Consider the following 21116-nt stretch of genomic DNA (forward strand, 5'->3'; position numbering starts at 1 on the left):
CTCAGCACTGACGTCGGTTAATCTCTTCACCCTGGATGGCGCAAGTGACCCTTAGTTTTCATTTATCGTATTTAATTTTGAATCACCATTCAGGAGCCGTCGGGTTTTTTTATTTATTTACTTGTTACAAAGGTAGTTTTGCCATAGCATATAAGGTGGAGATGAATAAAACAACACAGATTGTCACCATTGTAATTTATTGTAACACCCTATCATCCTAAATCACTTGCTAAGCACTCTCCTATCAGCCACTAACGCCAAGGCTAAAACGATTGTGAATACCGACACCACTGTGGACACGTTGGAATTATTGCAGGGGACTCCTCCCGGTATGGAGCGACAGAAGCAGACCCTAGTGGACGAGCTCCCGTTCGTCGACTGGAAACAGCCGCTGTTGATGGCGTTTCCGAGCTGATCAATCCCTCTGGTGCACATGTATGTGGAGTTTTCCGCTGTAAATGTATATATATATATATATATATATATATATATTTTTTTTATTCATTTAATCTCACAGCATAACAGTAGCTACAGTCACCTGCAATAATATGTTGCCTACACAACGAAGGCCGCAAAAATATCTGACACCATCTTATTTGTAGAGCCATAAGAGCGTGTCACATATTATTGCAGGTGACTGTACATATTCCATCTCCCATGAGGAGAATCTTATGAAAGCCGAGAAGGACAAGTCCAGCAAGTACCTGTGTAACTTTGCCCTGGAGAGTAAATGTCACCATCGTTAAATATCTATTAAAAGAAAATGGGACTGTGTTTTAAAATCGCTCTTTATATTCTTTATGTATTAGCATTTCTAAATGGGGCACTAGGAGTTATCTTAGTCATTACTAAACACAAAATAGGTACTACAAAGCACAAACGACAGTAAACAGGTAAACCGAAGGCGAAAAGTAAAAAAGAAAACTTGGAGTACATACCTATGTCATTGAAGTAGTATGTATATTGCGCGCAGACATCGTTAGGACCCAAAATGCACGAGGCTTCCAGTGAGTGGTGCATCCAAATGTACTCCACGTCGGGCCATGTACCGTCGTCTGTGAATGCAACGTGAATTTATAAGCCAAGAGCCATGCAAACAGCCTCGTACTTAAGAGGGAGTGTAAAACCAGGAAAAAAACCGTATTTAGAGGGGAATAAAAGATACGGTGACGCGCCGCGCGAAACTGCGACTGGAGATAGAGATATCGTGTGGAATTAAAAGGTTTTAATATATTTTTTAATACAGTTGCTCAAAAAGTGCTACTTTACGTAGCTGTTTAGCGTGCGGAAAGTTGGTTATCTCGAACTAGTGCTTTTTACTTTTCCAATTTTTTTAAATTTATACTCGTTCCAATTCACGACTACTTATTGATGAGTGTTAATATTCGTTTCCTTTAAACGTCGTAATCAGCATAAAAACCTACTGTTAATGTAAGAAAGTGAAAAATATACATATTTCATATTTTAATACTTACCTCTTCATCATTATAACACGTTTATTTTTTAATATTGAATATTGAAAATTCCGTTCTTAATAAGTTGTCTGAATGGAACGGAATAGCTGCCAAACGCCCATAGATATAATATACTTAAAGACGACGTCTAAGCGAGCTGTCACTGTTACCACTTTTGTTTAGTGTACGATTAACAATGTTTTACTTATTTTTTCGCAACTGTATTAAAAAACGTCGTTCGATACACGTGCGGAAATGTCATTCTTCACTCGTCCCGAGTCTTGCCACTCGCCTGCGGCTCGTGGCAAAATATCTCGGTACTCGTGAAGTAATGACATACCTTCCGCACTAGCATCGAAATGTACTATTTAGTTTTTGCCCGGTGTGAGCTCCTATAAAAATAAACTTACAAGATGCCACCAAGGGCTGCTGGCACGGCACGCCTCTCGCCAGCAGGGTCGCGTCCTGACAGGTGGCGTTGAGGAACACACTGTTGTTATTGTACTGCGGACCCAGCCACGTGAATTGGAAGCAACGACTCTCTGCATTCGATTGTGCTACTACCAATACTGCACCTGTGTTTCGTAGTTGGTTTAGCATAAACAAGCTTAGATAATACAATTAGTTCACAAATGGAATAACGACTTAGCTGACTTCCACACTTAACATATATTATGACGTTCGATTACACACACACACACATGACATGACTAATAGGTAATACTCACATGAAACTAAAACTAACGCTGTTATCACTAAATTGAATCTAGTCATATTGTTTACCTAAATAAACACTAGTTTTTCGAATCGTAATTAACCAATTTGTCCCGCTTTCATTGTTTGTTGAATGCAACTAATTGATTGCTTTGTCAATTAAGCCAGTTATCGTATAGGGGAATCACATCGCATATTTAAGTGATAAGTCTTACTGATTAGATTTGTGATGGGCAAGAGCCGATACCGGATACCGTGATTTTTATCTTTATACGTATTTATTTAATCTTGAAAGACAGGAAGTTAAAACCAAACATTAATTAGTAAAGTGCAGAATTACATAAAGTAAGATGACTGCACTTTGAAAAATACTTTTAGTTTAGTGTACATTTTAAGTGAGTAGAACCATGAAAATAATACTAAATAATAATATACCTACTCATACCTAAGTACCTATGAGTAAAAACCACAAAAATAATGTGAAAGAAAATGTATTCTTAAAACTTGGTTTTAAATTTCTTCGACAATCAAATCGAGATTATACGCTACCTACCTACGCCCACGGTTTGGGCCGACCCAAACAAAATCATGTCATAAATCTTTCAAAGTGAATTTATGCCATTCATATCGCGTCTTTCTATTTTGTTCATTAAAGATATTGATACATCACGTCGGCTATTTGCGTCCCGCGAAGCAGCTACCGATGCATACCGACATGAAATGAAATTATTCCCCATTCGCCATTGCTGGACGATAAGCCGATTTCGTCTAACCTCGTTCAATCAGCGAACACTGAGCTCCACTGCATTCGCGTAGATTTGCGGTTGAAACAGACATGTTCTGATTTTAAAAGAATTGGGCTGTATTGGACACTTAACATTTGGATACATACCTACCTTCGCTGCTTTGATGTATTCTTAAATAACAATCTGTTGGCTTAGTGTCCTGACAAAAGGTACTTTTTTCGTACCTACGATTTCCATTTCAGGAGAAAACGTTTTCCACTAACTAAATCTTAACATAATTATCACTTTGATTTTGACGTCGATCGCTTCAGCATAATATATTCTCTATTGTCTAGGTTTATTTATAGGTTTCCCCTTTTTTTTAATATTTTTTTTTGTATTGCAAATTTTGAAAAAAGAAAAACCTATAAACCTTGTTTTTCATTGTGTTGTTAAACACTCTAGTTTGGAGTGTATTTAAAATAAGTATTTGGCAAAATTTAAACTCTAATTTACATAAAATTCGAAAAAATCAAACGCAGGGGCATAGCTGTGGTTGATAATATCTTTTTGATAATATACAACAAATTCTGTCAAAATATTTTCAATAATGTTAATATCCAGAAAGGAAAATGAGGACTACGTTTGTATGAAAAGGCTATTTCGCGCGGGTCTTCCACTTCCGTCTTAATAAGCCGATATTGCATATAATTATGTATGTCATAATGCGCTATATAGTAAAATAAGGTTTATAACCATGGAAATTTTAAAATTTTCAAGTCTATGCCTTCAATTACGATTCAAATCATAACAGAGTTATCGGTAAAAGGCTCACTTCAATTTACGTCGAGATTGGAGTATAGCAAAGGAATATATCAGAGGTATTTGTCGATGATACCAATACGATTGAGTATTCTGAGAATTCAATACCTTCATAGAGCTAAAAATGTCACGATAATGTATTGAAAACTGATGGAATTTTAAAAACTCTATTTTTACTCAAGTAGTCTCCTATAAGCCGTGGCGAAAAAGCCGGGATGACGCTAGGAAGAGAATAATGTTGTATAATTAATTATACGACGGAGAGTTATTCCGGGAAATATTTGACGGAAAGAAGCAACGAAACCCTGTCTAGTTAGTTTTCTATGCATTGGGACATAGGTAAATACTTATCCTTATTACTAGATCCGGGCGTCCGGTACTTCTGGTAGCTGTGCAACGGTGGAGGTCATAAAATGCAGGCATGTTTTAGATGATATCATGTTATGAGTTATGAGCAAACTCTTGATTTCATGAGTAACACAGACTTAAAGTTAGGTAACTGTTAGTATTGCAGTCCCTCACGTGCTAATATTTGTCTTTATATAGGTATAAATAGATAGGAGGCCTAGCAAAAATGACTATTGGTAATCGTTTTTTACAATCAAAATGTTTAAAATGTATAAGAATGACAAATGCAAACGAAAAGTCACGTAATCATTGCATCACAAATTGTTGAGTTTTAGAACGTCATTGTACTGAAACAAGTAATTTCTTTTAACCGCATACTCTATCATTGACAAGCCATTTTGTATATTTATTCGGAAACGTTACCAATCAAGGTTTGTTAATAAGTCTCAGGTGAATTTGTCATATCGATATGCTAATTTCTGATTTGGTTGCGGGATTTATGCGTGGACAAGAGGGAAATTAATGTATATGCCAAGCGAATTACCGCGGTGCTGAATAATCGATGGTAGGCAACTCTACTAACAAGTGTTTGTTTTAAATAGGTATTTATGCACATCGTCATTTTATTCCCTTTAAATTACCGTTTTTTCCTGACTTTATAGCCAGTACGGTTAGTTTTACTTTTACATTCATCTGTCCCGGTTTTCGGCGACAAATGTATCAAGTAACTGCCCGATTTGAACTTTAAGATACGTCAATGACGTCAAATATTACGGTTCGGCTAGATATGGATTAGGACTTTCGGTTCGAGCGCATCTTGATGGTCACGCGTCGTGATCAATTGCTTTGTTTTTTGCTCATTAATATTGTTTAAAGTGTAATATCGATAGCCTATTATACAGTAAACTAATGTGGTAGTGTGCAGTGAATGGAGAATTACGCTACGTCTTACGTAAGCGAACAACTCGCGACGGCGGCGCGGCGCGGCGCGGCGCGGCGAGGAAGAAACAAAACGTTGATACGTATAGGTGTGTCCTACTCACACATGAGCGATTTAGACGCGAAGCGGCGCGGCGCGGCGCGGCGCGGCGAACGCGCGGCGAACACGCGGCGCGGCGCGGCGCGGCGAGGTGAAACAAAACGTTGATACGTATAGGTGTGTCCTACTCACACATGAACGCGGCGAAGGCGTGGCGCGGCGCGGCGGCCTTGTCCGACTAGGGAGACACTCCCCGATCGCCATGGCCGCACGCAGACACGGTTTTTAGTAAATTCGTATTTAAATTATGAGTAAACTATGTCTTTATGTGGTTATGCAAGTAAGTGCAGCGTTCTTCGTTGTCTAAAATTTTGGTTTACTGGGATTTTGAATTGGCACCGCCATCAAAAACTAAGTACACAATTACCCGGGTGGTTATTAATTTGCTTATTAGGTAGGTACTAGCTTTTGCCCGCGACTTCGTCTGCGTGGAATTAGTAATTTGGGTACCATAATTTTTAAACAAATCTGCTTTTTATTACATCCTTCTTTTCGCCCCCAAAATGGATGACTAATTACAATTAGTCAAAAATGCGAACTTTCTTTATTTGTAACGAAATTAAGATATTATTTTCTTTTATTTATTTATTAATTTTGACGTGATAACGTCTTATAAATCGATGAACACCGGTAGCATGCACGAAAAAGTGTCACGTTGTGGACAAATCTCCATGGTAACGTTGTGGACAGATCTCCATGGTAACGTTACGTAATGTAATGGTAATGTTTTCTTATGACGTTATCACGCAAAATTATCGTCCGTAAACCGACATTACAGACAACCATATTTTTCTATCATAACATCACTTCCACCTCCACTCCAACTTGGAGGTTCGAGAAGTTGAAGAAGTTGGAGAAGCTGTAGAAGTTGGAGAAGTTGATAAAGTTGAATAAGTTGGAGAAGTTGAAGTTGGACAATTTAAAGTTGGAGAAGTTGGACAATTTGAAAAAGTTGAAGAAGTTCGAGTTGGAGAAGTTGAAGTTGAATTTGAAGAAGTTGGAGAAGTTGAAGTTGTAGTTGAAGAAGTTGAAAAGGTTGGAGTAGTCGAATTTGAAGAAGTTGGAAAAGTTGAAGTTGAAGAAGTTGAAAAGGTTGGAGTAGTAGAAGTTCAAGAAGTACGAGAAGTTGAAGTTAAAGAAGTTGGAGATGTCGAAGTTGAAGAATTTCGAGTTGGAGAAGTTGAAGTTGAAGAAGTTGAAAAGGTTGGAGAACTTGAAGAAGTTGAAAGGTTGGAGAAGTTGAAGTCTAAGAAGTAGATGTTGAAGTTGAAGAAGTGGGAGAAGTTGAAGTTGAAGAAGTTGAAGTTAAAGAAATTGGAGAAGTCGAAGTTGAAGAAGTTGAAGTTGTTCTTCAACTTCAACTTCTTCAACTTCGTAGGAGAAGTTGAAGTTAGAATAGTTGAAGAAATTGAAAAGGTTGGAGAAGTTGAAGTAGAAGAAGTTGGAGAAATCGAAGTTGGAGAAGTTGAAGAAGTTGAAAAAGTTGAAGCAGTTAGAGTTGGAGAAGTTGAAGTTGAATTTGAAGAAGTTGGAGAAGTTGAAGTTGAAGAAGTTGAAAAGGTTGGAGAACTTGAAGAAGTTGAAAGGTTGGAGAAGTTGAAGAAGTAGAAGATGTTGAACTTGAAGAAGTGGGAGAAGTTGAAGTTGAAGAATTTCGAGTTGGTGAAGTTGAAGTTGAAGAAGTTGAAAAGGTTGGAGAACTTGAAGAAGTTGAAAGGTTGGAGAAGTTGAAGTCTAAGAAGTAGATGTTGAAGTTGAAGAAGTGGGAGAAGTTGAAGTTGAAGAAGTTGAAGTTAAAGAAATTGGAGAAGTCGAAGTTGAAGAAGTTGAAGTTGAAGAAGTAGGAGAAGTTGAAGTTAGAAAAGTTGAAGAAATGGAAAAGGTTGGAGAAGTTGAAGTTGAAGAAGTTGGAGAAGTCGAAGTTGGAGAAGTTGAAGAAGTTGGAGAAGTTGAAAAAGTTGAAGCAGTTAGAGTTGGAGAAGTTGAAGTTGAATTTGAAGAAGTTGGAGAAGTTGAAGTTGAAGAATATGAAAAGGTTGGAGAACTTGAAGAAGTTGAAAGGTTGGAGAAGTTGAAGTTGAAGAAGTAGAAGATGTTGAAGTTGAAAAAGTGGGAGAAGTTGAAGTTGAAGAAGTTGAAGTTAAAGAAGTTGGAGAAGTCGAAGTTGAAGATGAAGAAGTAGGATAAGTTGGAGGAGTTGAAAAAGTTGAAGCAGTTCTAGTTGGAGAAGTTGAAGTTGAATTTGAAGAAGTTGGAGAAGTTGAAGTTGGAAAAGGTTGGAGAACTTGAAGAAGTTGAAAGGTTGGAGAAGTTGAAGTAGAAGAAGTTGGAGAAGTCGAAGTTGGAGAAGTTGAAGTACACTGATTTAAACTTTCACGATTATTAAACATTATCAAACTGCACAACGGGACTTAAACGCGATTAAGTCCCGTTGTGCAGTTTGATGAAGTTGAAGTAGTTGGAGAAGTTGAAAAAGTTGAAGCAGTTAAGAGTTGGAAAAGTTGAAGTTGAATTTGAAGAAGTTGGAGAAGTTGAAGTTGGAAAAGGTTGGAGAACTTGAAGAAGTTGAAAGGTTGGAGAAGTTGAAGTAGAAGAAGTTGGAGAAGTCGAAGTTGGAGAAGTTGAAGTAGTTGGAGAAGTTGAAAAAGTTGAAGCAGTTAAGAGTTGGAAAAGTTGAAGTTGAACTTGAAGAAGTTGGAGAAGATGAAGTTGAAGAAGTTGAAAGGGTTGGAGAACTTGAAGAAGTTGAAAGATTGGAGAAGTTGAAGAAGTAGAAGATGTTGAAGTTGAAGAAGTGGGAGAAGTTGAAGTTGAAGAAGTTGAAGTTAAAAAAGTTGGAGAAGTCGAAGTTGAAGAAGTTGAAGATGAAGAAGTAGGATAAGTTGAAGAAGTTGAAAAGGTTGGATAACTTGAAGAAGTAGATGTTGAAGTTGAAGAAGTGGGAGAAGTTGAAGTTGAAGAAGTTGAAGTTAAAGAAGTTGGAGAAGTCGAAGTTGAAGAAGTTGATGTTGAAGAAGTAGAAGTTGAAGTTAGAGAAGTTGAAGAAATTGAAAAGGTTGGAGAAGTTGAAGTTGAAGTTGAAGAAATTGAAAAGGTTGGAGAAGTTGAAGTTGAAGAAGTTGAAGATGAAGAAGTAGGATAAGTTGAAGAAGTTGAAAAGGTTGGATAACTTGAAGAAGTAGATGTTGAAGTTGAAGAAGTGGGAGAAGTTGAAGTTGAAGAAGTTGAAGTTAAAGAAGTTGGAGAAGTCGAAGTTGAAGAAGTTGATGTTGAAGTAGGAGAAGTTGAAGTTAGAGAAGTTGAAGAAATTGAAAAGGTTGGAGAAGTTAAGTTGAAGTTGAAGAAATTGAAAAGGTTGGAGAAGTTGAAGAAGTTGGAGAAGTTGAAGTTGAATTTGAAGAAGTTGAAGTTGAAGAAGTTGAAAAGGTTGGAGAATTTGAAGCAGTTGAAAGGTTGGAGAAGTTGAAGTTGAAGAAGTTGAAGTTAAGGAAGTTGGCGAAGTCGAAGTGGAAGAAGTTGAAGTTAAAGAAGTTGAAGAAGTCGAAGTTGAAGAAGTTAAAGTTGAAGAAGTAGAAGTTGAAGTTAGAGAAGTTGAAGAAATTGAAAAGGTTGGAGAAGTTGAAGTTGGACAATTTAAAGTTGGAGAAGTTGAAGAAGTTTGAGAAGTTGAAAAAGTTGACTAAGTTCGAGTTAGAGAAGTTAAAGTTGAATTTGAAGAAGTTGAAGAAGTTGAAAAGGTTGGAGAAGTTGAAGTTGAAGAAGTAGGAGATGTTGAAGTTGAAGAAGTGGGAGAAGTTGAAGTTGAAGAAGTTGGAGAAGTTGAAGTTAAAGAAGTTGGAGAAGTCGAAGTTGAAGAAGTTGAAAAAGTTGGAGAATTTGAAGAAGTTGGATGAATTGAAGAAGTAGGAAGATAAATAAGTTGGAGAAATTGAGGAAGTTCAAAAAGTTGGAGAAGTTAAAAAAAGTTGGAGAAGTTGAAGAATGTGCAAAAGTGGAAGAGTTAGAATTGGAGAAGTTGAAGTTGAATTTGAGGAAGTTGGAGAAGTTGAAGTTGAAAAGGTTGGAGTAGTCGAATTTGAAGAAGTTGAAGTTGAAGAAGTTGAAAAGGTTGGAGAACTTGAAGAAGTTGAAAAGGTTGGAGAAGTTGAAGTTCAAGAAGTAGGAGATGTTGAAGTTATAGAAGTAGAAAATGAAGAAGTTGGAGAAGTTGAAGAAGTTCGAGTTGGAGAAGATGAAGTTAGAGAAGTTGAAGAAGTAGAATTTGAAGGACGAGTTGAAGAAGTAGGAGTTGAAGTTGAAGAAGTTGAAGTTAGAGAAGTAGAAGTTGAAAAGGTTGGAGAAGTTGAAGTTGAAGTAGGAGAAGTTGAAGTTGAAGAAGTTGAAAAGGTTGAAATAGTTAAGTAGGAGAAGTTGAAGTTGAAGTTGAAAAGGTTGAAGTAGTTGAATAAGTAGGAGAAGTTAAAGTTGAAGACGTTGAAAAGGTTGAAGAAGTTGAAGAAGTAGGAGAAGTTGAAGTTAGAGAAGTTGATGAAGTTGAAGAAGTTAAAGAAGTAGGAGAAGTTGAAGTTAGAGAAGTTGAAGTAGGAGAAGTTAAAGTTGAAGTTGAAAAGGTTGAAGAAGTTGAAGTTAACGACGTTGAAAAGGTTGGAAAAGTTCGAGTTGGAGAAGTTGAAGTTAGAGAAGTAGAAGTTGAAGAATTGGTGAAGAAAAGGTTGTTGATTCCCCATACAAACTTCCACCCCCTTTTTCACCCCCTTAAAGAGGGATTTCTGGGATAAAAACTACCCTATGTCCTTCCCCGGGACTCAAACTATCTCTATACCAAATTTCATGAAAATCGGTTCAGCGGTTTAAGCGTGAAGAGGTAACAGACAGACAGACAGACGGACACACTTTCGCATTTATAATATTACTAGCTTTTGCCCGCGACTTCGTCTGCGTGGAATTAGTGGCAGTAGCTAAAAGGTATGGCGCCTGGATAATTCTAATAGCAATGATTCAATTCGCGCATTGCTTGCTTCAATTATGAAATAGACATTTATTAGACAACAATGTTAAAATAATACTTACACAAAACCTTAAACTAACAACTAAATACTAAATATAAAATATCTCTCCCAAGCTACCCGCTTCTGGAATGGACCCTAGAATGCTGGCGGCGTTGCCCCTTTGAACCGCCAGACTTAATCTTTGAGCCAAGAAGGAGCCCGCCCTGTGGTCGCCCGAGACGCCTATTAGCCTGACCGACACTTCCTTTATTAACTGTTTGGTGTCGGTCGACCATGGGCCCAGTGTTTCAATGGCGAGCGCCGCAAAATCGTATGTGTCCGTTAGAAACGCATATTTGCGACGCTTTAGTGTCTGGGCCTGGTCCGCGGCAGTCCCGGGCTTCCGGGCCGATCCCTCAACGTGGGACGGTGCTAGCGTATCGACGCAGGTAGCGTCCCACGCTAAAGGGCGGCCAAGGCTCCAGGGCACAAGAGTGCAGCCGTCAGGTCTCTTGCCATCTGTGGCAGAGAGGCCTGACGGTTCCAGAGTTGCGGGTAAAGAGGCGGTGCAAAGAGCGCGGCGGATCGTCAGGTCGTTCAATGTGGCGTGTCTATATAGTCGGCCTGCGCTCATTTGGCAGTGTAAGCCGTGCCGTCCTAAAGCATCAACAGCTTGAGCGCATCGACTACAGGTGTGGGGCTCGCATATTTTTAAGCCCAGGCGGAGGCAGACAGCGATGCGTAGGGCTGAAGGATCTAGAGTGGAGCCAAGGTTTCGCGATGGAAGCTTCTATTTTCGTGCTTCAATTATTAGGCAATTCATTAACTCTTTCAATTCCACCCCCCTTGCACTCTCTTCAGGGATGATTACCGACATAAAAACTATCCTATGTCCTTCCCCGGGACTCAAACTATCCCTATACCAAATTTCAACTAAATCGGTTCAGCGGCTTAAGCGTGAAGAGGTAACAGACAGACAGACACACTTTCGCCTTTATAATATTATATATATTTATAATATTAGTATTAATATAGTATGGATAGTATGGATTAATTACGTTTTGGCAGAAATTGGCTTTACGACGGGATAGGGACTGGACAAGGATAGGGGTGGGGTCTGGTATATAAAAAAATATTTTGTGCTTTTCAGTGGGTTGGAAGGACCTCAAAAAGAAACAACGGAACCCTTATACTCCTTATAGGATCACTCGTGCGTCTGTCTGTCTGTCCGTCTGTCACAGCCTATTTTCTCGGAAACTACTGGACCAATTAAGTTGAAATTTGGTACACATATGTACATTAGTAACTTAAAGATGGACATGTTTTTTTTATAATTTTAAAATACATAGGTTCGAAGTTATTTAAGAAAATAGCCAAAAAATGACCATTTATCTCCAAAACTACTGGGTCTAAAATTTTGAAAAAAAAAATATACAAAATAGTTCTTTACCTATAGATGACAGGAAAACCTATTAGAAATGTGAAGTCAAGCGGGAGTCGGAATTATGTACGGAACCCTAGAAACGCGAGTCTGACTCGCACTTGGCCGGTTTTTTTAAAGAAATTATATTAAGTTATTTTGCTTTTATGTTTGTTTTTTTTAATTGATTTATTTATATTTTTACTTTTTTATTTCGTTTTATTTATTTTTGTCTCATTATGACGATCGATTGATCTTGCTGCGCGCACGTAATACAGGGACCCACTCCCTCTCCCACTCGCACTCGCACTCGCACTCTCAATCCCACTGAAAACCGCATCAAAATCACGGACAAACATACATACATAAATACATACCGGTCAAACTGAGAACCTCCTTTTTTTTAAGGCGGTTAAAAACCAAAGTAGTTGCTCTTTTCTGTGAGCTGTAACTTCGCAATTAGCTTAAAAAAATTAAAATAATGACATAAATTACTTTGCCGAATCTTTATTACAGCGAACTCAGAATAGTCGTAAGTGCCATAGACGCTACTGGAGTTAAGTCTTTTATGCCAATTTCCGCGAATTTGAATATTTTTTAGTTTTGTGCCTATAGATTACAGGAAAACCTATAAAGAAATCAAACGGGAGTCGACTAATCAAATCATAGCCGGTAATTCTATATACGCAACGCCTCTAGCCGCGTCATATTCGCGTCTAAAAATCAAATGGATTGATCGCGCCCGTTCCGCGCCGCGCCGCGCCGCCGCCGCGCCGCTTCGCCATCGCGTCAAATCGCTCACCTAGGACACTTCCATATGCAACAACGGTTTGTTTTTTCCGTGCCGCGTCTCGCCGCGCCGCCGCCGCGCCGCGCCGCGCCGCGCCGCGCCGCGCCGCGCCGCGCCTCGCCGCCCGACATTCGCGTGCAAATCGCGCCGCGCCGCGTTCGCAACGAGATCGCTTACGTAGGACACTTCTATGGGTATCAAAGGATTGATTTAGCCGCGCCGCGCCGCGCCGCGCCGCGTTCGCGCGTTGTTCGCCTACGTAAGACGTAGCGTTAATCTTGAAGCACGTTTAACCATCATTTTGGAGTCAACGGCCGGTTGTCCACGTGTTCCTTGTAAAGTCCGCTATCGCTTTACAAGAGCTAAATCACCGTACACTGTCTTGTACTAACCGTACAATTTCAATCGTATTACCCTGCTACTACGACCTTGATACTGGCGAAATAGCCCCAATGGGCTGAAGCCACAATTTTAAAAGAATGAAGATATGGATTAGATATGTCAGTGTCAAATGTGACGTTTCTTTAAACAAAACCGTTACTTTTGACACTGACACATCTAATCCATATCGTATCTAGCCGTAATACTTGACGTATCCTAAAGTTCGAAATGGGCCGAATGGGAATGGAATGGGATGAAGTCTCGTTTACGTTAGCTGCCATTCCGTTGGGGATTTTTTTCCACTTTTCCTTTTTCTAAGCATTGTGGTATCGTTCGTAGACGTTTCAGCTTAATACAAAATAAATTTTAAGCAAACCTGAAAACCGCCTTTTAAACCAATGGAAACTGAAAGGCAATGTAAATAAAAACAAAAAACCGGCCAAGTGCGAGTCGGACTCGCGTTCCAAGGGTTCCGTATATTACCCATTTTTTAACAATCAGTGCCGGATTAAGATATGTTGATGCCCTAAGGATTTCTAGGTGCCCCCTCTCCCTCGGGTCATCAAGATTACATTGATTTTTTGGTAAATTGAGAGAAGTTCATTGCCGCGTTACAGCTGAGAATGGAAATCAGTCACATCATTTTATCACGAAAATTGACAGTGCCGCAGCAGTAATGTTGCAACAGAGTACCTAATGCTGTTGCAGTCGCCACCCGAATGTCACCGGGCCTATATCATAGCTTAGAAAGTAATAGAAACGCGAGCGAAGCGAGCGCGGAAATTTTTCGATATAAAAACGCAATATGATAGACAGTTGTAAATTTTTACTTTTAGTATGGAAATCAGTCACATCATTTTATCACGGAAGTTGACAGTACTGCAGCAGTAACGTTGCAACAGAGTAATGTTGCTGCAGTCGCCACCCGGATGTCACCTTTATCATACCTTATAAAGTTATTGAAACCGCGAGCGACGCGAGCGCGAAAATTTTTCGATATACAAACGCAATTTTACTTTTAGTCCCAACCAGGCGCGAATCCAGGATTTCATACAGAGAAGGGATGGGACAGTTTTCTATCAGCCTAGCTTCGCATAGGGCTCGATATTTCTTAGGCTTCGATATTCGAGGTTGTTTTCATGCATAAAATATGCAAGAAAGCAGAGCTTGGAATTGAATTGGCGAAGTGTGAGAAAGGCAGTAGGCCTAGCTGCGAAAGAGGAAAGCTTGGATTTGGATCCACGCCCAAGTGTAATTAAGGCAGAAGGCCTCGCATAAGACCTAACGCCGAACCGCAAAAGAGTGGGTTGAAATCGAATCTATGCATGTAATCACGACTCTTCTACTGGTACCGATTGTTTCCCAAAGAATTACGCGCCATTATTTTTGATTGATTATCTTATCAGAAAATTATCACCAATTACTCTAAGAAAACTACTACTCTAAGTAATCCGGCACTGTTAACAATGTATTTTTTATGTGAAACGTGAGTGAAATCTCTTTAAAAAATCCGTAGGGGTCGGATTAAAAACTGTAATTAAGTCCGACTCACGCTTGACTGTACATTTCTAATAGGTTTTCCTGTCATCTATAGGTATAGACCTATTTTATGTATTTTTTTCAAAATTTTAGACCTAGTAGTTTCGGAGATAAGGGGGGGGGAATGGTCATTTTTTGCCTATTTTCTTGAATAACTTCTAAACTGTTGATTCGAAAATTATAAAATAAAAATATTTGAAATCCTTACAATAAGCTCTTTCATTTGATATGTAACATAATATAGTTTGAAAAAATTTTTTTTTTCATTTTTTCATTTACCCCCCAAAAGTGGCCCCCATGTTTACAATTCATTTGTTTACGTTACATGTCCGTATTCGGGTCACAAACTTACATATGTGTACCAAATTTCAACTTGATTGGTCCAGTAGTTCCGGAGAAAATCGGCTGTGACAGACGGACAGACAGACAGACAGACAGACAGACAGACAGACAGACAGACAGACGCACGAGTGATCCTATAAGGGTTCCGTTTTTTCCTTTTGAGGTACGGAACCCTAATAAATAAATTTGTACGGAACCCTCGGTGGGCGAGTCCGACTCGCACTTGTCCGGTTTTTAGTTCAACTTAACTAAGCTAGCATGTTGGATTATGTTTATTAAGCAGCCAGAAGCCAAAGTAACTTTAGGTACACTACTTCTACCTCTGCTATCAACTAAACACTAAACTTTTAATTTTATAAACTATGCACGTAGCGAGTCAGGTAGGTAGCCATAAACGAGTAGCTATACAAAATACTTATTGTGAGTCTTAAAAGTATACCTAGAAGCGTATTCTGATTGTAATAACAGGTTATGAATTCGATCTGGATTTGTTATGAATATGATTATAGTATCAAAAGTGATTTTTTCATACCGAAACGTTACATAATCATATTTTATTACAATTTTTTGCACAGTGTTATATATATTGGGCTATTATATTCGTTCCTTGTTTGGCAAGCTTACAAAAAATATCAGGTTATAGCGCACTGGTTTTGATTTTGTTATCAGCGCTCGTTTGAACGGCATCGCTTCTGGCAACACAAAGGCTGTCATCGACAGCACAGCGATAGTGGTAGAGACAAGGGCTCCATACAGACCTCTGAAACACGATCAAACAAACGCTACCTTCCTGTAAACTCTCCATCTTGCGTCGTTTTTAGGGTTCCGTACCTCAAAAGGAAAAAACGGAACCCTTATAGGATCACTCGTGCGTCTGTCTGTCTGTCTGTCTGTCTGTCTGTCTGTCTGTCTGTCTGTCCGTCTGTCACAGCCGATTTTCTCCGGAACTACTGGACCAATCAAGTTGAAATTTGGTACACATATGTAAGTTTGTGACCCGAATACGGACATGTAACGTAAACAAATGAATTGTAAACATGGGGGCCACTTTTGGGGGGTAAATGAAAAAATGAAAAAAAAAATTTTTTCAAACTATATTATGTTACATATCAAATGAAAGAGCTTATTGTAAGGATTTCAAATATTTTTATTTTATAATTTTCGAATCAACAGTTTAGAAGTTATTCAAGAAAATAGGCAAAAAATGACCATTCCCCCCCCCTTATCTCCGAAACTACTAGGTCTAAAATTTTGAAAAAAATACATAAAATAGGTCTATACCTATAGATGACAGGAAAACCTATTAGAAATGTACAGTCAAGCGTGAGTCGGACTTAATTACAGTTTTTAATCCGACCCCTACGGATTTTTTAAAGAGATTTCACTCACGTTTCACAGAAAAAATACATTGTTAACAGTGCCGGATTACTTAGAGTAGTAGTTTTCTTAGAGTAATTGGTGATAATTTTCTGATAAGATAATCAATCAAAAATAATGGCGCGTAATTCTTTGGGAAACAATCGGTACCAGTAGAAGAGTCGTGATTACATGCATAGATTCGATTTCAACCCACTCTTTTGCGGTTCGGCGTTAGGTCTTATGCGAGGCCTTCTGCCTTAATTACACTTGGGCGTGGATCCAAATCCAAGCTTTCCTCTTTCGCAGCTAGGCCTACTGCCTTTCTCACACTTCGCCAATTCAATTCCAAGCTCTGCTTTCTTGCATATTTTATGCATGAAAACAACCTCGAATATCGAAGCCTAAGAAATATCGAGCCCTATGCGAAGCTAGGCTGATAGAAAACTGTCCCATCCCTTCTCTGTATGAAATCCTGGATTCGCGCCTGGTTGGGACTAAAAGTAAAATTGCGTTTGTATATCGAAAAATTTTCGCGCTCGCTTCGCTCGCGTTTTCAATAACTTTATAAGGTATGATAAAGGTGACATCCGGGTGGCGACTGCAGCAACATTACTCTGTTGCAACGTTACTGCTGCAGTACTGTCAACTTCCGTGATAAAATGATGTGACTGATTTCCATACTAAAAGTAAAAATTTACAACTGTCTATCATATTGCGTTTTTATATCGAAAAATTTCCGCGCTCGCTTCGCTCGCGTTTCTATTACTTTCTAAGCTATGATATAGGCCCGGTGACATTCGGGTGGCGACTGCAACAGCATTAGGTACTCTGTTGCAACATTACTGCTGCGGCACTGTCAATTTTCGTGATAAAATGATGTGACTGATTTCCATTCTCAGCTGTAACGCGGCAATGAACTTCTCTCAATTTACCAAAAAATCAATGTAATCTTGATGACCCGAGGGAGAGGGGGCACCTAGAAATCCTTAGGGCATCAACATATCTTAATCCGGCACTGATTGTTAAAAAATGGGTAATATACGGAACCCTTGGAACGCGAGTCCGACTCGCACTTGGCCGGTTTTTTATATTATTTTTATTAAAGTTTTAAGATTTTTCCCTGTATTTGTACTGTAATACGATATTATTTGCCAAATTTCATAGTTCTAGGTCAACGGGAAGCGTACCTTATACTTTTTGATTCCCTTTAGTGTCGAAATTTACGTTTAACGTCCGTATCTTTTTTTTGAGTTAACTTAAAAGTTTGATATTTTCACAGCTTTAAGGGATTGTGGACTTGAAGTATATGGTTTTATTTTCAACTCGGTACCGTAGAGTTTCATATCTTTGCCTGCGCTACCTATATTCGCCTAGTTTGACATAAGTTGCCATTAACAAAATATTTCTAATGTAAGCCTTACATAAAACTGCTAAATACAAAGTATTTTTCACGGGTGTCAACATTCTTCGAACAATCTGCGGCTAAGTTCACACAGTTGACCTTTAGTGAGGTTTTTTCGTGACACCGACCACACGTTTTTTTGAACCAGTGTTTTAACTTCAGTTTTAAACGGTGATTTGGACCCGGTAATGATAAACTTTTTACATGATTATATCCTATAACTATTTCTTTTTCATATGAAACTATTATTTAACGGCTAGCTTACGTTTAGAAGTCACAATTGGATAAAACATTGGTGAGGGTACTTTGCGTCCATCTTGTTGCCAAATTTCGCCTACCCCTAGGGTTGACAATTTTTTTGTGCCACATTCATTGGTGGATGACATTACTTGTTTCCAAATTTAAATATTATCTTATGTTTGGTTATTTTAGTTTACGCTATATGCAAATGTTTATTTCTACTCTTACCGATGTTGAGTAGGTATTTTTATATCTCACTTTGTGTAAATAAGGTTGATTTGCTGTTAATTACGATACTAACAACAATTTTGCAACAATTATACAATTTTGTTAAAAATAATATTTTTTTTAACTTATAATCCATTACTCCCCTTTATTTGGCATGTTGGTTAATTTTTGGCAGCCCTAGCTTCATTATAGAAAATGTATGAAAACAACTTCAGTCTGTTACCAAACTTCGCCTAATACCCCGTTTTTTAAAAATATGCCTAGTCTGGTGTAGTTAAAGGTTCATTCATAGTATATTAGCACATTCCAAGGAGATACGACTTAACATGTGTAAGTCACAGAAAAGTAAGTATTAGCGGCATGGCATGCCATAGGCGAAGATTGGGAAAAATACCCAAACATCGCCTATTGCCTTTGGGGCCATTTATGACCAACTTAACCAATGAAATTCTAAGTTTTAGTGGTATATACTGATAGTTGGGAGTACTAAAAATCATTTTTTCGTCTTAACGGATGCTTTCAAATTTGAGAGATTTTTTAGGAAAAGTGTCAAAATCCAGGCGAAGATACGAAACTCTACGGTACCTCCACGCGTTCCCGGGATAAAGGGTCTTGACAGACAGACGGACGGACAACAAAGTGATCCTATAAGATATAAGAGTTCCGTTTTTTCCTTTTAAAGTACGGAACCCTAAAAATCACAGTCGAGCTTATTAAATTTATAAAACAGCTTACATTAATCTTAGTTTCATAACTCCAGGCCCCATTGTTTCTTTCGGGGCCCCGCGTAGCATGAAACGACTTTAATTAAGATATCATGGGAAATAAACCAAGCTCTCAGCTCTTTGAAATATTATACGGTGGAGTAAATTTGATACCCGTAGACACACAATTTGTTTTATCGTATATTATGTATTGCTTTGTAGATCGCGTTATATCTGGTCGGGATATACAAAAGGCGACATGCTCATTACCGTCGTCAGTATTAATGAAGGATACGTGAGATCATTATAATATGTAGAATATGTCCAATTACTACTGCGTCATTTCGACGTATTTTTGTTTGAAGTAGACTTTGATGTATTTCTACATTATGAAGTCTACCAACAAAGCATGTTATTAACTAATTTTAGTTCAATATTTATTTATGTGTTTATTAAAACACTATTAGGTACCTAGTCGGTGTGGGTTTTGATTTTTTAAGAGGAAATCTTGTGTTTCATCTCGAAATCTCGGTAATAAAGTTTGTTTAAGAGGGGGCTTAAAACCAGGAAATTAGAAGGAAACTAGCTAGGTATGCTAGGTTTTCGTGATTTTTTTTCTATCGAGCCAACTTTATAGAAAATATAGTTAATCTAGTTTCCGTGTGAAGTTTTTACGGCATTTGCTGTTGATCAAAATGTGTATCATAATGTGTATAAAAATCAATATAAATCCTGCAATTTAGCGTTTTCCCTTTAGCCTTGCTCGCTTGATTAGCACTAAGGGTTAAACAACAACTTTGCCCCCTTGTAAAACAAATAACTATTAGGAATTTTGTATGAAGTGAGAATAAATAAATAAATAAAATACATATTAAACTTTCATTTATTTAATTATTTCTATACGCAAAATAACACAAAAATATACAAAAATACAAACTTTTAGATTTAGTTACATATAAAAGTAATTTTAGTATTTCTATCTAATTTAATTACAAATATTTATGGTTTATGTACAAGGTTTTCAGTATTAAATACCATTATTTACAAAGCAATAACTAAAATGACATCCATATATTCATATGATTATTTTAGCATATTGCTGTATTATTTCTAAAATCAAAACATTATTATACATTTACCACACGCGCAGGAACGCAGCGTCGCACTAAGCTGGGAAACTTTACAAGAAAATATACAACTTTAAAGTTTTCGTGTTCCCACAAAGGCCATAAATCTCAACATTCTGCTGCTTTTGCACTGTTTACTGCTCACCCACTCGCAATATAGTTTATCACATGCACTGCAAACAACGACGCACTCGCTTAAAGTTTAGTTTTAAAAAACTTACGTGTTATCGTAATCACTGGCACTGAGAGTTCTGCACTATGATTTATACACGTCCAAAATCACACACAGCTTTCCTTAGATTTATCCTATTTATCCTACGTATGGAAAAGGTGCAAATGGTGCGGGGAAATATCCTTGGTAGCCGGCGCTGGGTTGGACAGGCAGCGAGGAAGTTACGTACGACGTCAGCACCGTCGGCACAACTTTAGTCGTGTACAACGTTGTGTACACAGTCTTCGCGCCGAAAGTCAGTTTCAAAACTTGGCTGTCTGTCGCTGTCACTTCAGTGTTCATGACAACCGGCGTCGAAGTTAGTGAAAACTGTTGAGGGAATAAGGGGTTAAGTGGCTGTAGGGGCAGAGCGGGAAGACTGCTGGTGCCGATTTCGTACTCTGTTTTCGTAACTGTAGCTACTGGTCTGGAAATTGTGCTGTGGACAGTGCTTTTGCCGTCGAAGAACGGAATCACGTGGGACTCGTAGATCGTCTCGTATGTCAGGATCGGTTTAGAAGTGGTTACCACGTTAGGGATTTGTGCAGCCGCTGCAGGGTTGAGTAGCCTTAATAGAGCCAGCTGTTGTGCTTGTTCTGGAGATAAGGCTGGCGTGGGAGGTGTTGGGGATTCCGTCACGTGATTGCCCTTGTTTTGACCGTGGGCTTTCTTTGATCTCAGGTGGTTATCTGGTACCCTGTATTTGTCTACTTCAGTAAGATCGAAGTCAGATCCAATGTTTGCTAAATCTAGGTCTGGTGGGAAAACTCTACGCGGAACTCCTTCCTCATCTTCATTACTGTCGCCAAAATCTAATTCTAAGTGTAGTTCCGAACCAGCTTCATCGAGACGACTGTTGAATTCCTTTAGAGTTTTGCTGGGTATGAATTGGAAGTAGTCCATTGGTGGCAGTGTTTTAGTTGCTGTGACAAATCTTGTGATTTGATAGGTTTGAATGAACGTTAGACTGCTTGTTAAATTGACGTCTCTTACTACTGGTAAGATATGCGTTTTTAGCATGTGCTGTGTAGTGCTAAAAGTTTCTGTTACAGTTTCTAACGGAGGAGTTTCCATATCAGAAGATAATGTTATTGCAGGCAGTGTAGCTATGCTTGAATCTAAATTATGATCTTTTCCATAAGGAGATGCCGTGGCCAGTATATTTTCTGTCAAAGGTTCGTTCAGAGCGCTTGGTGCATTAATAACTGCAGTTGGTTCGATACGTTTTTGAATCGTAGACGTGACGGTGATAATACGAGTGTTTTTAACGCGTCCAACCTGCA

General features: G+C 38.5%; 2 protein-coding genes and 1 long non-coding RNA gene across 3 annotated transcripts in view; 1 reads left to right on the forward strand and 2 right to left on the reverse strand.

The window, feature by feature from the left end:
* The window catches only part of LOC134806522 (uncharacterized), a 383826-nt gene that overhangs the window by 27124 nt on the left and 335586 nt on the right, over positions 1 to 21116 (forward strand). The gene's annotated exons all lie outside the window — the stretch shown is intronic.
* Positions 181 to 2337, reverse strand: LOC134806516 (uncharacterized). Its single transcript, XM_063779815.1, has 4 exons — positions 2183 to 2337; positions 1865 to 2029; positions 939 to 1055; positions 181 to 452 (listed from the first exon to the last, which is right to left on the reverse strand). The coding sequence occupies exons 1-4, from the start codon at positions 2226 to 2228 to the stop codon at positions 223 to 225; spliced, it is 558 nt and encodes a 185-aa protein (XP_063635885.1). The 5' UTR covers positions 2229 to 2337; the 3' UTR covers positions 181 to 222.
* Positions 19367 to 21116, reverse strand: part of LOC134806485 (uncharacterized) — a 63014-nt gene continuing 61264 nt past the window's right edge. Inside the window, exon 6 of the mRNA XM_063779756.1 lies at positions 19367 to 21111. Coding sequence (XP_063635826.1) covers positions 19933 to 21111 — 1179 coding nt within the window. The 3' untranslated portion in view covers positions 19367 to 19932. The remainder of the gene's footprint in view (positions 21112 to 21116) is intronic.

Source organism: Cydia splendana, chromosome 3 (genome assembly GCF_910591565.1).
Source record: "Cydia splendana chromosome 3, ilCydSple1.2, whole genome shotgun sequence".
Lineage (NCBI taxonomy): Eukaryota > Metazoa > Arthropoda > Insecta > Lepidoptera > Tortricidae > Cydia > Cydia splendana.